This window comes from Oncorhynchus masou, chromosome 17 (assembly GCF_036934945.1).
Source record: "Oncorhynchus masou masou isolate Uvic2021 chromosome 17, UVic_Omas_1.1, whole genome shotgun sequence".
Lineage (NCBI taxonomy): Eukaryota > Metazoa > Chordata > Actinopteri > Salmoniformes > Salmonidae > Oncorhynchus > Oncorhynchus masou.
In genome coordinates, this window is record NC_088228.1 from 24863532 (window position 1) to 24880435 (window position 16904).

Genomic DNA, 16904 nt, shown 5'->3' on the forward strand with positions numbered 1-16904 from the left:
TCCCAGCCAAACACACAGTTCTCACTGCTTGTCAGCTGATTTAGGCATGTGTGGCTTCTAAGTACACTGACACAAATTTAAGAGCATTATAGAAGTCATAGAAAATAGAACCAGTACTGGGTCATGTTCAGTAAGGCACACTGTAGAAACATATTTTATAAACAGAAAATAAAAACCTGGCCACTTATTGGACAAGTTCAGAAAGTACCTTCCTGTTTCTAAATGTTTTCTCCCTAATGAACACAACGCTGGCCCAATGTGCCCTCTGACCTTTGTTGTCAGCAGCGATGAAGCCCAGGATGTTCTCATGGCGCAGCATGACTGTCTGGTAGATCTCAGCCTCGCGGAACCACGAGCGCTCCTCCCGAGATGAGAATATCTTAACGGCCACCTCCTCTCCTCGCCAGCGGCCCCGCCACACCTCCCCGAACCTCCCCTTCCCAATGCTCTCCTGCAGGATAATGGTCCTTGCTATGGTCCTCTGCACCAGCAGGGGCAGGCCTGCAGAAGGGGATGGAGAGAGAGCACAGTTACGAGGCAAGGGTTTTAGGATATTTTTGAAAGCAGTTCAAGCAGACATTGAGTAAAAAGCAAGCCATTAGATCCAAAATGTGTCTTTGTTGATAAATCCAATGTGTGCTCAAGGCCAGATTTGACGAACATTGAGGGAGACAGATGTACAGTCGTGGCCAAAAGTTTTGAGAATGGCAAATATTAATTTTTACAAAGTCTGCAGCCTCAGTTTGTATGATGTCAATTTGCATATACTCCAAAATGTTATGAAGAGTGATAAGATGAATTGCAAAGTCCCTCTTTGCCATGCAAATTAACCGAATCCCCAAAAAACATTTCCACTGTATTTCAGCCCTGCCACAAAAGGACCAGCTGAAATCATGCCAGTGTTTCTCTCGTTAACACAGGTGTGAGTGTTGACGAGGACAAGGCTGAAGATCACTCTGTCATGCTGATTGAGTTTGAATAACAGACTGGAAGCTTCAAAAGGAGGGTGGTGCTTGGAATCATTGTTCTTCCTTTGTCAATCATGGTTATCTGCAAAGGAAACACGTGCCGTCATCATTGCTTTGCACAAAAAGGGTTTCACAGGCAAGGAGATTGCTGCCAGTAAGATTGCACCTAAATTAACCATTTATCGGATCATCAAGAACTTCAAGGAGAGCGGTTCAACTGTTGTGAAGAAGGCTTCAGGGCACCCAAGAAAGTCTGGCAAGCGCCAGGACCGTCTCCTAAAGTTGATTCAGCTGTGGGATCGGGGCACCACCAGTACAGAGCTTGCTCAGGAATGACACCAGGCAGGTGTGAGTGCATCTGCACACACAGTGAGGCAAATACTGAGGATGGCCTGGTGTCAAGAAGAGCAGCAAAGAAGCCACTTCTCTCCAGGAAAAACATCAGGGACAGACTGATATTCTGCAAAAGAAACAGGGATCGGACTGCTGAGGACTGGGGACTGAGTCATTTTCTCTGATGAATCCCCTTTCCGATTGCTTGGGTCATCAGGAAAAAGCTTGTCTGGAGAAGACAAGGTGAGCGCTACCATCAGTCCTGTGTCATGCCAACAGTAAAGCATCCTGAGACCATTAATGTGTGGGGCTGCTTTTCAGCCAAGGGAGTGGGTTCACTCACAATTTTGAACACAGCCATGAATAAAGAATGGTACCAACACATCCTCCGAGAGCAACTTCTCCCAACCATCCAGGAACAGTTCGGTGATGAACAATGCCTTTTCCAGCATGATGGAGCACCTTGCCATAAGGCAAAGTGATAACTAAGCGGTTCGGGGAACAAAGCATCAATATTTTAGGTCCATGGCCAGGAAACTCCCCAGACCTTAATCCCATTGAGAACTTGTGGTCAATCCTCAAGAAGCGGATGGACAAACAAAAAAAACCACAAACCCACAAACTCCAAGCATTGATTATGCAAGAATGGGCTGCCATCAGTCAGGATGTGGCCCAGAAGTTAATTGACAGCATACCAGGGCGGATTGCAGAGGTCTTGAAAAAGAAGGGCCAACACTGCAAATATTGACTCTTTGCATCAACTTCATGTAATTGTCAACAAAAGCCTTTGACATTTAAGAAATGCTTGTAATTATACTTCAGTATTCCATAGTAACATCTGACAAAAATATCTAAAGACACTGAAGCAGCGGACTTTGTGGAAATTAATATTTGGGTCATTCTCAAAACTTTTGGCCATGACTGTACAGTAAGAAAACATCAACAGTCAGACCTGCAGCTATTCTGTTTCAAAGACGTAGAACAAAAAGTATCTGAGAATTGAACAAATTAACACTGTCTGAAGAGTTACGGTCTTCAATGTTCTCTCATTCTCTAATTTGGAGGTCCTCTGTCTGTCTGGTTTCATTTGGTGTATGTGTACATAAAACAATCAACAGCGTGCTTCTGCCCACATTCCGGCTGCCTGGCTGGTCTGCATTCTTTCCATTCTCTTAAACCTGGCCATTAAAACTCAATGAGCGGAGAGAATAGCCAGCAAGTTCGTGCCAGTTCGAGGGCAGAGAAAAACAAATACTGTCCCGACCTCGCTTCAACAGAGGGTTCATTTTTGAGGCAAACTTGCCCTAACAAGAGTTACTAAATAACTTTTAATCTCAAGTTCTATGGACAGTTCATGTAAAAGCCCTCAGAGGATGATGGCCACATATGAGATGTTGACACATCAAAAGGGTTGGCTGTAAGAGTGTATGATGAGGCTATGATGATAGGTCAAAACTATGTGATTGGAAACATGAATTAGATTATATTTCTCTGATTGAATGATGGTCCTCGTCTGGTAGCAGTATGTCACAGCGTAGCCGGCTGCTAAGCTGATGTATTAATGAACACACGTCTCCTTATCATTCACTGAAACAGTCATAGCGAAGAACATTTCCAGCAGCATATTGGCTCTCATCTCGCAAACCACTCTTTTCGAATTTAACAATTGAAGAGTATTGAACAACTTCTTCAATACAACCCACTGAGTATATGAGAAACTAAGAGCTCACAAGGTCAGGATTGCAGCTCTATGGAAACAACTTCTAAGCCTTTTCAGAACAACTTACATAAGCGGTCAGTTAATGACATTTGTCGGTGCCTACAGACAGACTTGTCCATTGGGCTGATATAACTATGACACAAATCCTCAAAGTATCCCCCCACCTTTAGATGGAATACTTTAATCAATCCTAAGGGAGATTATAGCACTCCAAGGTGTGAAACCTGTATTGGTAAAGAGATGGGACGCTATTATGTTAGCTTCAGGAACATCTTGATGAAGATAAAACTGGACATATTGTACAGAGCATTATGGGTACTGTAATAGACCATGCTACACCTCTAAGCTCAGCCATCTGTTGAAAATGTATCTCCCAAAGAGTGTGATAAATGTACAGTACATCAAACTACAAAACCCACCTGATCCGGAGCCTGAGGTGGTCATGTCGTAGATGAGGTCTTTGAGGGTGTGGCCGTCAGCTAGGAAGGGGTGGTCCATGGTAGGGTCTTCCTCGTTGGGCACACGGCGGTGGACGACAGAGCGGCTGTGGCACACGTAGAACACCAGCAGCAGCACAAAGCACAGCACACACACCGGCCCTGCGATGACAGCCGCCAGGGCTACTGGGCTCAGGGGGGGCGTACGGGCTGTGGGGACTAAGAAGGGGTGGGGGGCGGGGGATGATCCAATCGCTGATTACTTTTTTGTACAACACCCCCTCATTTTGATGTCCCCACAAACGACTTCAACGACAGGCCGTCTCAGTCTGAAGTATGTAGCAAACATAGAGCAGGGGAAAAATTATGTTTGAGTCATCAGGCAACCGGCTATCACCAATCGCAGGAAATCAGTCAGTCCGTAAGAGACAATCGCAGGCTGTTTAGTCTGTCCGTAAGAGACAGTTTCCATCAAAATAACTTCCGTACATAATACACACAGCTTTTCTGGGAGTGATAACAAAGTAAGAACTGATAGGATTCCTTTGACAACACTGCAACAGCCTTGTTGAAACAACAAAAGCATTTCCCAATACTGGCTAGACTTTCTCATATTGACTTGCTGAGAATCAGAAAAGTGTAATCTGCACACAGCGCTGAGACGTGAGAGTGATCAAATATTAAAATGGTACTTTAAGTCAGGCGCTTTCTTTTCTCAGAATAAGGGCCGTCGTGGGACTTCATTACGAAGAATCAAAACTTGCTTCTGGAGCTTTTAAACCGTTCAACTGCCTGGCCACTGCCTGTCAAATCTTTCCAATATTCACAGCTGCACACATAGAGAGGAAGGCTTACTAATGGCTCCGCTATTGCTGTGACACAGCTGAATGACACTACTGTATGGTGAGACAGAGGACATCTGCTGACTATCATACTGAAAAGCACAGCATGGAGGCAGTTTCAGACCCATGACCAAGAATGACAGCACTGAGGTACTTCTTTCTGACCACAAGAGCTAAACCTGACAGTGTGTCCAGGCAGGGACATTGCCTCAGACATAAACAATATTCAGTGACATATAGGACCAGTTTCCTTATCAAAGATTAACCCTTTAGAGTCTAAGCTGGTGGCTAATTTGATGAAACATTTGGCATTACTGCCATTAGCCCATAGAAATGCATTGAATAACAGATTCACTACATGGAACAACAAGATAGTCAAAAGGGAAGTTTGTTCTGAAGTATCTGTCTATCTGAGAGAAATAAGAAAGATGGGGAAACACGGACATGAATTTAACCCCTTATTTTAGGTACTAAACTTTCTCCATATATACTTCTATTAATTTTTTTAACTAGTACTGAGAACCATCAAACAAATTGTGTGAGCAAACCAACCGACAAGTACGTGTTTGTGAGAGTCATCTTTCCAGAGAGGTCATAATAGTTTTTAGAACAAACCATTCGGATGTAACAGTAGTTTTCATGAGTAGACTAATTTTTGTGATGTCTCAATCGGACTAACACCCCTCTAGCTCTGCAACCTTTCACCGCAGATGCAGAAGGGTGATATCGGCGGATGCCGTGGATTGAGATGTATTCCATGCATAAAAACATCTCCAGCTTAAAACAGACAGATTTTTTTAGTCGACTGGTTGATTGTTTGGTCGAGATTTCTTTTAGTCAGTGGCAAATATATATTTAAAACATGTATGGCACACGGGGATGGCACACCAGTATCACATTTACTTCAAATTACCATCAATTCTAATCTAAAATGTTTGTTTGATTACGCTAATTTCTGTTGATGCATTCAATATATTATTTATACTACAGTCTTACTGTTGCCATTGTAGGAGTGGACACGTTGTTTGCAGAGCGTACAACCTAGGCTACACTTGTGAGAGAAGTTTTGGTTTATTTTTATTCTATTTAGAAGTTGTCAATTTATTAATTGTCTTGTTTGGAGCGCTTCTGTCAATCTTGAGTAAGCACACACACCTGATTACGCATAGGAGTAGGCTAGGCTACCTGGCTTGCGTGAAAATGTAGACTTATAAATGCCCATTTGGAGGTCTGATACTATTTCTGATTGTCTTAACTCAACATCACTGTGTAGCTTCTCAAAGTAATTTGTTTACCTACTGTTTGAGGCAAAGCAAAGTCTGTTTTTACATCCATTGAGAATGAAAATAGAATGAAAATAGTTCAACGTAGCCCATTTGAAAAATCTTTCCTGCTCTCTCCCTTTCAAAAACCACTCAGAGTGAAAGGGGTAAAAAATGTCATGCTCTGATTCGGTGGAAACGTCATAAAATAGGCCTACCTGATTACTTCTTATCCCTTACGCAACTAACCCACAGTTGTGTCTTTCCGGAGCTCAGTGGCCCAGGAAATTGAGTGCCCAGAATATTTTGTTAAATGTTGCAAGTTTGCTAGCACCAGCTTCAAGCCAGACAAAGTTAATAGTTAAAACAGGTCATGCGTAGCCAATGTGATTTATAGGATCTTTTCTACAGGCTGCAATGTTTTTATTCGAGTGGCTTTATATATGCTATTGTTACATATTGTCAATGGAAGTTACTTTTAGATTTGTATAATTTTCATCAACTGTCCCCTCCGTCTTGACGTTACCTGAACACCCATCTGCAGCCCGCTAATCGTTAGCGGTCTTATCGGATGCTATCTGAATAGGTCTATCGGACAATTTTCTTGGGCCACTATAACTATTTTGCCAATTGGCTTGGTCCCTTCTACCACACGGAACCCCACTAATCTGCCGACGGAAACGCACAAGGTGGCTAAGAACAGACCTCCATCTTCTGACAGCTTGCTACCCATGGCCCGGCTAGCTGTCTGAATCGCCGTGACCCCAACCAACCTCACTACTCACTGGACCCTTATGATCACTCGGCTAAGCATGCCTCTCCTTAATGTCAATATGCCTTGTCCATTGCTGTTCTGGTTAGTGTTTATTGGCTTATTTCACTGTAGAGCCTCTAGCCCTGCTCATTATACCTTATCCAACCTTTCAGTTCCACCACCCACACATGCGATGACATCACCTGGTATCAATGATGTTTCTAGAGACAATATCTCTCTCATAATCACTCAATGCCTAGGTTTACCTCCACTGTATTCACATCCTACCATACCTTTGTCTGTACATTATACCTTGAAGCAATTTTAGCGCCCCCAGAAACCTTCTCCTTTTACTCTCTGTTCCGGACGTCCTAGACGACCAATTCTCATAGCTTTGAGCCGTACCCTTATCCTACTCCTCTGTTCCTCTGGTGATGTAGAGGTGAATCCGGGGCCCTGCAGTGCCTAAGCTCCACTCTTATTCCCCAGGCGCTCTCTTTTGATGACTTCTGTAACTGTAATAGCCTTGGTTTCATGAATGTTAACATTAGAAGCCTCCTCCCTAAGTTTGTTTTATTCACTGCTTTAACACACTGCCAACCCGGATGTCCTAGCCGTGTCTGAATCCTGGCTTAGGAAGACCACCAAAAACTCTGAAATCTCAATCCCTAACTACAACATTTTCAGACAAGATAGAATGGACAAAGGGGGCGGTGTTGCAATCTACTGCAGAGTTCTGTCCTACTGTCCAGGTCTGTACCCAAACAATTTGAACTTCTACTTTTAAAAATCCACCTCTAAAAACGAGTCTCTCACCATTGTCTAAACTGGGACATGCTTAAAACTACTTGGTGACAGGGGGCAGTATTTTCACATCTGGATGAAATGCCCAAATTCAACTGCCTGCAACTCATCCCCAGAAGATATGCATATTATTAGTATTTGGATAGAAAACACACTGATAGATTTGGATAGAAAACACACTGACGTTTCTAAAACTGTTTGAATCATGTCTGTGAGTATAACAGAACTTATTTAGCAGGCGAAAACCAGAGGACAAACCATTCAGATTTTTTTTGATGTCACTCTTTTTTCAATGAGTTTTCATTGGAATCCAGATTTCTAAGGGACCTTCTTGCAGTCCCTACCGCTTCCACTGGATGTCAACAGTCTTTAGAAATTGGTTGAGGTTTTTCCTTTGTGTAATGAAGAAGTAGCCCTGTTCAGAACGAGGGTCACTTCAAGTGTACTGTTAGATAGAGGCACATGACAGGAAGCTAGCTACAGTTTGTTTTCCTCCTGTATTGACCACAGATCATCCCATCTTCAATTTTATCGATTATTAACGTTTAAAAATACCTAAAGTTGTATTACAAAAGTAGTTTGAAATGTTTTGGCAAAGTTTACAGGTAACTTTTGAGATATTTTGTAGTCCTGTTGCGCAAGTTGGAACCAGTGTTTTTCTGGATCAAACGCACCAAATAAATGGACATTTTGGATATATATCGACGGAATTAATCGAACAAAAGGACCATTTGTGATGTTTATGGGACATATTGTAGTGCCAACAAAAGAAGCTCATCAAAGGTAAGGCATGAATTATATTTTTATTTCTGCGTTTTGTGTCGCGCCTGCAGTGTTGAAATATGCTTTTCTCTCTTTGTTGACGGAGGTGCTATCCTCAGATAATAGCGTCGTTTTCTTTCGCTGAAAAGCCTTTTTGAAATCAGACATGTTGGCTGGATTCACAACAAGTGTAGCTTTAATTTGGTATCTTACATGTGTGATTTCATGAACGTTTGATTTTTATTGTAATTTATTTGAATTTGGCGCATCATACAATCTAAGCTTGATGTCCTCAATCTCACACAAATTATCAATGAACCTACCAGGTACCACCCCAAAGCCGTAAACACGGGCACCCTCATAGATATCATCATAACCAACTTGCCCTCTAAATACCCCTCTGCTGTTTTCAACCAAGATCTCAGCGATCACTGCCTCATTGCCTGCATTCGTAATGGGTCAGAGGTCAAACGACCTCCACTCATCACTGTCAAACGCTCCCTGAAACACTTCAGCGAGCAGGCCTTTCTAATTGACCTGGCCCGGGTATCCTGGAAGGATATTGACCTCATCCCGTCAGTAGAGGATGCCTGGTTATTTTTAATTTTTAAATGCCTTCCTCACCATCTTAAATACGCATGCCCCATTCAAGAAATTTAGAACCAGGAACAGATATAGCCCTAGGTTCTCTCCAGACCTGACTGCCCTTAACCAACAAAAAAACATCCTGTGGCATTCTGCATTAGCATCGAACAGCTCCCGTGATATGCAACTTTTCAGGAAAGTTAGAAACCAATATACACAGGCAGTTAGAAAAGCAACACAAACTCAAACACGTTCTGGGACACTGTAAAATCCATGGAGAATAAGAGCACCTCCTCCCAGCTGCCCACTGCACTAGTGGGCACTAGATTTTCTGGATTTTTTTTTCTCATTTTGTCTGTCATAGTTGAAGTGTACCTATGATGAAAATTTACAGGCCTCTCTCATCTTTTTAAGTGGGAGAACTTGCACAATTGGTGGCTGACTAAATACTTTTTTCCCCCACTGTATATCTCTCTGGTCACCCCCAAAGCCAATTCCTCCTTTGGCCGCCTCTCCTTCCAATTCTCTGCTGCCAATGATTGGAACGAACTACAAAAATCTTTGAAACTGGAAACACTCATCTCCATAACTAGCTTTAAGCACCAGCTGTCAGAGCAGCTCACAGATTACTGCACCTGTACATAGCCCATCTATAATTTAGGCCAAACAACTCTCTTCCACTACTGTATTTATTTATTTATTTATTTATTTAGATCCTTTGCACCCCATTATTTCTACTTTACACATTCTTCCACTGCAAATCTACCATTCTAGTGTTTTACTTGCTATATTGTATTTACCTCGCCACCATGGCCTTTTTTTGCCTTTACCTCCCTTATCTCACCTCATTTGCTCACATTAAATATAGACTTATTTTTCTACTGTATTATTGACTGTATGTTTGTTTTACTCCATGTGTAACTCTGTTGTTGTATGTGTCGAACTGCTTTGCTTTATCTTGGCCAAGTCGCAATTGTAAATGAGAACTTGTTCTCAACTTGCCTACCTGGTTAAAAAAAGTGAAATACATTTTTGTGATAGAATTTGGATGAACCACATCAGATTGATTTTGAGATATGAAGACTACTATTAATTAAATGAAACTGTTCCACCAAAATGTGCACATGAGAATCCTAACTGGCACGCAGATAAATTGAAATTGTATTGTAGGAGAAGGGTTCAGACTAAAAAGCATGTTCAATGGAAATCGAATTTGCCTCAGTGTCCAGCAGGGTTTCTGTTGTGGGCCCTGACAACGTGACCGGCAATTTTTTTTACTCATATGCATTAGTAGGTGTTTAACTCATTACCAACTGTGCTCAGAATGACATAAATAACATTTAGATTATGGTAACTCATCTTAACAGAACATGCAACTTCTGTAATGAAGCAGTCAATAAAATGTCATTTTCAAACATTTGCCAAAATGCAATTAGCTGGAAAACACCATTCTAAACAGGGCACCTGATACCAGTGATTCCATGTGAACGAGATGATAGTACGAATGCAGATCGCAGGTGACATACCGATACTCTACTGTAGAATAGTGAGTGGAGGATCTTCGAACATGCTTTACAAATAATTGTGTCACCATCAGTTCTCTGCATCACTGTTCAGAGTGCGGCGCACAATACCAAATCAATTCAGGTAATTCTACGTAACAGAGACTCGGATTATTCATTATAAAATGTGAAACCACAAAATGGCCCCAGAGAATTTCATATTATTCTGTACGTGTGACATGTCACATTTGGTAAGGTTACAGATAATGTGAATGTAAAGCAACCCAAAGAATGAGAGTTCAACTTTAGCATTTTAGCAACTTTTCAATTACTTAGCATTGTTGGATTCGGGATAAACTTTGAACATTGAGATATTAAATCAATTATAGATCAGAAGCATAGAATATAAGGAGTGAAATAGACTAGGTTTTATGTCAGAAGTTACTGATTTTCTGTAGAAAGACAGAGTGGATTTGGAATGTGTTGGGTGGATGGGGGGAGATCACAGGATTGCTATAGGGGAGCGGATGGACATCTGTGTATTAGGCGAAGGAGGGGTTGAGGTCACGTTAGATCCCCTGAATGGAGTAATAAGGGTTTATTACCCTGTTGCCCTCTTCCTGTGGAACCATAAGCTGTAAGGATTGGAGAGAAGGAGGAGTGTCTAAAGTGGGATATACAGTTGAATTTGGGGGTTTACATACACTTAGGTTGGAGTCATTAAAACTCGTATTTCAATCACTCCACAAATTTCTTGTTAACAAACAATAGTTTTGGCAAGTCGGTTAGGACATCTACTTTGTACATGACAAGTAATTTTTCAAACAATTGTTTACAGACAGATTATTTCACTTATATCTCACTGTATCACAATTCCAGTGTGTCAGAAGTTTACATACACTAAGTTGACTGTGCCTTTAACTTCTTATGGCTGCAGGGGCAGTATTGAGTAGCTTGGATGAAAGGTGCCCAGAGTAAACGGCCTGTTCCTCAGTCCCAGTTGCTAATATATGCATATTATTAGTAGTATTGGATAGAAAACCCTCTGAAGTTTCTAAAACTGTTTGAATGATGTATGTGAGTATAACAGAACTCATATGGCAGGCAAAAACCGAGGAAGAAATCCAAACAGGAAGTGAGAAATCTGAGGTTGGTCTTGATTTTCAACCCAGGCCCTATTGAATTCACAGTGGGATATGGATGAAGTTGCACTTCCTAGGACTTCCACTAGATGTCAACCGTCTTTGGAAACTTGAATGAGGCTTCTACTGTGTTGTGGGGCTGAATGAGAGGGGAATGAGTCAGGAATGAGTCAGGTCAGGTTAGAGCGTTGGACTCGTAATCGAAACAATCAAACAATCACTCAAACAAACAAACATGGGGTAACAGAGGGTTAAATAATGAACAAGTAATTGGGGAATTGAAACCAGGTGTGTAAGACAAAGACAAAGCCTAGTGTGGTTAGAGCATTGGGCTAGTAACCGAAAGGTTGTAAGGTCGAATCCTCGAGCTGACAAGGTACAAATCTGTCGTTCTGCCCCTGAACAGGCAGTTAATCCACTGTTCCTAGGCCGTCATTGAAAATAAGAATTTGTTCTTAAACGGACTTGCCTAGTTAAATAAAGGTTAAAAAAATATAAAAAAATAAAAAAGTTACTGGCAGATAGCCATTTCCTGGTCACACGCATTTTACATGATAGCGACCTGCATTCCATGGCGCCTCTACACACAAAGGAATTCTCAGTTTGGAACTTTGAAGATTTATGATAAAAACATCCTAAAGATTGATTCTGTACTTAGTTTGAAATGTTTCTACGACCTGTAACATAACTTTTTGAAGTTTTTGTCGAACGTTTGGATGTGTACCTAACGCCTTAACAAAAGTAGCTACTTAGTCATAAATAATGGACATTATCGAACAAAGCAAACATTTATTGTGGAACTGCGATTCCTGGAGTGCATTCTGATGAAGATCATCAAAGTTAAGGGAATATTTGTGACTCCTCTCTTTGGCTGAAAAATGGATGTGTTTTTCTTTAGCTTGGTGGTGACCTAACAATCGTTCGTGGTGCTTTAGCTGTAAAACCTATTTGAAATCGGACACTGTGGCGGTATTAACAACAAGATTACCTTAAAAACGGTATAAGATAAACGGCCGCGATCGGGAGGTCTGTGGGGTGATGCACAATTGGCATAGCGTCGTCTGGGTTAGGGAGGGTTTGGCTGGTAGGGAAATCCTTGTCTCATCGCGCACCAGCAACTCCTGTGGCGGGCCGGGCACAGTGCGCGCTAACCAAGGTTGCCAGGTGCATGGTGTTTCCTACGACACATTGGTGCGGCTGGCTTCCGGGTTGGATGGCGCTGTGTTAAGAAGCAGTGCGGCTTGGTTGGGTTGTGTATCGGAAGATGCATGACTTTCAACCTTTGTCTCTCCCGAGCCCGTACGGGAGTTGTAGCGATGAGACAAGATAGTTACTACTAAACAATTGGATACCACGAAATTGGGGAGAAAAAGGGGTAAATCTCAAAACCAAAAAAAACGGTATAAGATACATGTATGTTTAAGGAATTTTTATTATGAGATTTCTGTTTTGAATTTGGCGCCCTGCACTTTCACTGGCTGTTGTCATATCAATCCAGTTAACGGGATTGTAGCCCAAAGAAGTTTTAAACAGTTTGGAAAATTCCAGAAAATTATGTCATGACTTTAGAAGCTTCTGATAGGCTACCTTCAAACCCAGTGCCTATTTGCTTGACATCATGGGAAAATCAAAAGAAATCAGCCAAGAGCTCAATAAAAAATTGGAGACCTCCACAAGACTGGTTCATCCCTGGGAAAAATTTCCAAACGCCTGAAGGTACCACGTTCATCTTTACAAACAATAGTACGCAAGTTTAAACACCATGGGACCACGCAGCCGTCATGCCGCTCAGGAAGAAGAGGCGTTCTGTCTCCTAGAGATGAACGTACTTTGGTGCGAAAACTGCAAATCAATCCCAGAACAACAGCAAAGGACCTTGTGAAGATGCTGGAGGAAACAGGTACAAAAGTATCTATATCCACAGTAAAACAAGTACTATATCGACATAACCTGACAGGCCGCTCAGCAAGGAAGAGGCCACTTCTCCAAAACCGCCATAAAAAGCCAGACTACAGTTTGCAACAGCACATGGGGACAAAGATCGTACTTTTTGGAGAAATGTCTTCTGGTCTGATGAACCAAAAATAGAACTGTTTGGCCATAATGACAATCGTTATGTTTGGATGAAAAGGGGGAGGCTTGCAAGCCAAAGAACACCATCCCAACCGTTAATCACAGAGGTGGCAGCATCATGTTGTGGGGGTGCTTTGCAGCAGGAGGGACTGGTGCACTTCACAAAATAGATGGCATCATGAGGTAGGAAAATTACGTGGATATATTGAAGCAACATCTCCAGACATCAGTCAGGAAGTTAAAGCTTGGTCGCAAATGGGTCTTCCAAATGGACAATGACCCCAAGCATACTTCCAAAGTTGTGCCAAAATAGCTTAAGGACAACAAAGTCAAGATATTGGAGTGGCCATCACAAAGCCCTGACCTCAATCCTATAGAAAATGTGTGGGCAGAACTGAAAAAGGACACCTACAAACCTGACTCAGTTACACCAGCTCTGTCAGAGGAATGAGCCAAAATTCACCCAACTTATTGTGGGAAGCTTGTGGAAGGCTACCCAAAATGTTTGACACAAGTTAAACAATTTATAGGCAATGCTACCAAATACTAATTGAGTGTATGTAAACTTCTGACCCACTGGGGTCCTTGCTGTCCCCAGTCCACCTGGCCGTGCTGCTGCTCCAGTTTCAACTGTTCTGCCTTATAATTATTCGACCATGCTGGTCATTTATGAACATTTGAACATCTTGGCCATGTTCTGTTATAATCTCCACCCGGCACAGCCAGAAGAGGACTGGCCACCCCACATGTGCTCTCTCTAATTCTCTCTCTTTGAGGACCTGAGCCCTAGGACCATGCCCCAGGACTACCTGACATGATGACTCCTTGCTGTCCCCAGTCCACCTGGCCGTGCTGCTGCTCCAGTTTCAACTGTTCTGCCTTATTATTATTTGACCATGTTGGTCATTTATGAACATTTGAACATCTTGGCCATGTTCTGTTATAATCTCCAACCGGCACAGCCAGAAGAGGACTGGCCACCCCACATAGCCTGGTTCCTCTCTATGTTTCTTCCTAGGGTTTGGCCTTTCTAGGGAGTTTTTCCTAGCCACCGTGCTTCTACACCTGCATTGCTTGCTGTTTGGGGTTTTAGGCTGGGTTTCTGTACAGCACTTTGAGATATCAGCTGATGTACGAAGGGCTATATAAATAAATTTGATTTTGATTTGACTGGGAATGTGATGAAAGAAATTAAAGCTGAAAAAAAAAATCACTCTACTATTATTCTGACATTTCACATTCTTAAAATAAAGTGGTGATCCTAACTGACCTAAAACAGGGCATTTTTACTAGGATTAAATGTCAGGAATTGTGAAAAACTGAGTTTAAATGTATATGGCTAAGGTGTATGTAAATTTCCGACTTCAACTGTATATACTTATTTTTGGTCAGAATACAGCCGTGTCAACCCTTTGGGAAGAATTAAACTTGGTTAACCTCTTGGTGATAGTGAGACGCTAGCGTCTCAAGTGGCCAATAGCCTCGGGGAATGCATAGCGCCAAATTCAAATAAAACGCGATAAAACTCAAACTTTCATTAAATCACACATGCAGGTACTCAATTAAAGCTACACTCGTTGTGAATCCAGCCAACATGTCAGATTTTAAAAATGCTTTTCGGCGAAAGCATGAGAAGCTATTATCTGATAGCATGCACCCCCCTGAAACAGTTGTAAACAAAAGAACTAGTGTTAGCATGTGCTACACAAAACACTGAAATAAAATATAAAAACATGCATTACCTTTGACGAGCTTCTTTGTTGGCACTCCAATATGTCCCATAAACATCACAATGTCCTTTTTTCCCCCGATTAATTCCGTCCATGTATACCCAAAATGTCCACTTATAAAGCAGGTTTGATCCAGAAAAAAACAGCTTTCCAAAACACGTCACTACGAAACATTTCAAAAGGTGCCTATAAACTTTGCCAAAATATTTCAAACTACTTTTGTAATACCACTTTAGGTATTTTTTAACGTTAATAATCGATCAAATTGTAGACGGGGAATCTGTATTCGATAGAGCAAGTAAACAAAACATGCCCCTTTTTCCCTCTTGCGTAACTCTCAACAGTGTAACGTTGTTCCAGGTTGTGCCTCTTCTTCGTTTCACCAATGATTAACTCCAACCCAATTCCAAAGACTGGTGACATCCTGTGGAAGTCGTAGGAACTGTAAAATGGGCTCCTATCAAATTTCCCTTGGCAAAGACAACTGAGGGAATGGTCAGAGAAAAAAAAAATTCTGAACAGTTTTTCCTCTGGGTTTTGCCTGCTACATAAGTTCTGTTATAGTCACAGACATGATTGAACCAGTTTTAGAAACTTCAGAGTGTTTTCTATCCACAACTACTATCATATGCAAATAATATATTCCTGGCATGAGTAGCAGGAAGTTGAAATTGTGCACGCTATTTATCCAAAAGTCAAAATGCTGGCCCCTATACCTTAAGAATTAAGCTTCTCTAGTGTCCGCGAGTTATTTACTCTGAAAAATAAGAACCTAACTGCATGTCAGATAACCCGCCTAGCTAATGTTAGCTAGCTAGCTAGAATTCGTAACATTTTGTAAATTTTTCTAAGTCGTGAATTTTGCAAATGCGTAACATTTTTGCAAATGCGTAACATTTAAAACTTTAAAATATTTTGCAAATTATTAACATACTGTATAACACAAATTGTAATTCATAAAATATCATATGAAATGATGTACATCCACAAATTAATACATACCACACGAAACATAACATTTCATACTAAAATGGAGGGTCCCGAATTTATGTACTGAATAATACGAAATGCTCTGAGACCAAGTTGAAAACCAATTACTGCAAAGTTAAACAAACCATAAAACTCTATGCACAAGGACTACTTTCAACAACTTCCACTGAACATGAAAAAAAACTATTTACTTACAGTGCAGATGCAAAGTTTGGTAACAGAATGATGGTTTGTGCTGTCATTTTGTTACCAAACTTTGCATCTGCACTGTTCTTCGAGTAAAAGTGTTTTGTAAAAATGTATGTGGAAACTGTCAAACATTGTTGTTGTGCATTGAGTTGTATGGTTTAACTTTGCAGTCATTGGTTTTTGTTTGACATGTATTCTAAAGTGAAAAATCAGTCTCCATGCCATTGTTATCGTGTTGTTGCCCATTCCTAATCCCTACCCCAAAGCATTTTTGTATATCTGAAATGATTGGGAAAGTATAAGCAATATGGTAATATGATGAGAGGTATGGTAATATGTTGGGCAACATTTTCACCACACCACTTCCTTCTATTTACTCCCTTCAGATCTACTGTACACAGTTGCAGTGCAATTGCCTAGGCACTAGTGGTGGATTTGGGGCAGGGCATGCGAGCGTGTGAGAGATGAGACTCGAGCCATATCAGACACTTACATGTCAACGAGTAGTCGCCCGGATCGGGATCTTTGTTACACATGTCTGTGTTGCAGCAGACAGGGACCACCCCAGTGTTCTCTTTTTTCGATGGGGCACAGACAAATGGCCTGTCCTTAGGGATGAGGTCTGCCTCAGGTAAACACATGCTCCCCTGTGCCACCATCTTACTGCCTGACTTCACGAAGGACACAAAGCACAGGCCGTCCGTGTAGCAGGTGCTGTTACTACACCACTGGCAGTGGCACTGCAATGCTAAAGGAGGAAAGAGAGAAAGGGAGTTATTGATTACACATAACACAGAAAAAGAAGGGACAT

The 16904-nt window shown here is 41.6% G+C and overlaps 1 protein-coding gene across 2 annotated transcripts in view; it reads right to left on the reverse strand.

Annotated features, from left to right (window-relative positions):
• Positions 1 to 16904, reverse strand: part of LOC135558756 (TGF-beta receptor type-1-like) — a 106840-nt gene that overhangs the window by 38161 nt on the left and 51775 nt on the right. The window contains exons 2-4 of one of the 2 annotated variants that reach the window (XM_064992845.1): positions 16587 to 16841; positions 3441 to 3677; positions 271 to 501 (exon numbers count right to left, since the gene is read on the reverse strand). In XM_064992845.1, the coding sequence (XP_064848917.1) occupies positions 271 to 501; positions 3441 to 3677; positions 16587 to 16841 (723 nt within the window). The remainder of the gene's footprint in view (positions 1 to 270; positions 502 to 3440; positions 3678 to 16586; positions 16842 to 16904) is intronic. The other variant, XM_064992846.1, reaches the window with a different exon arrangement.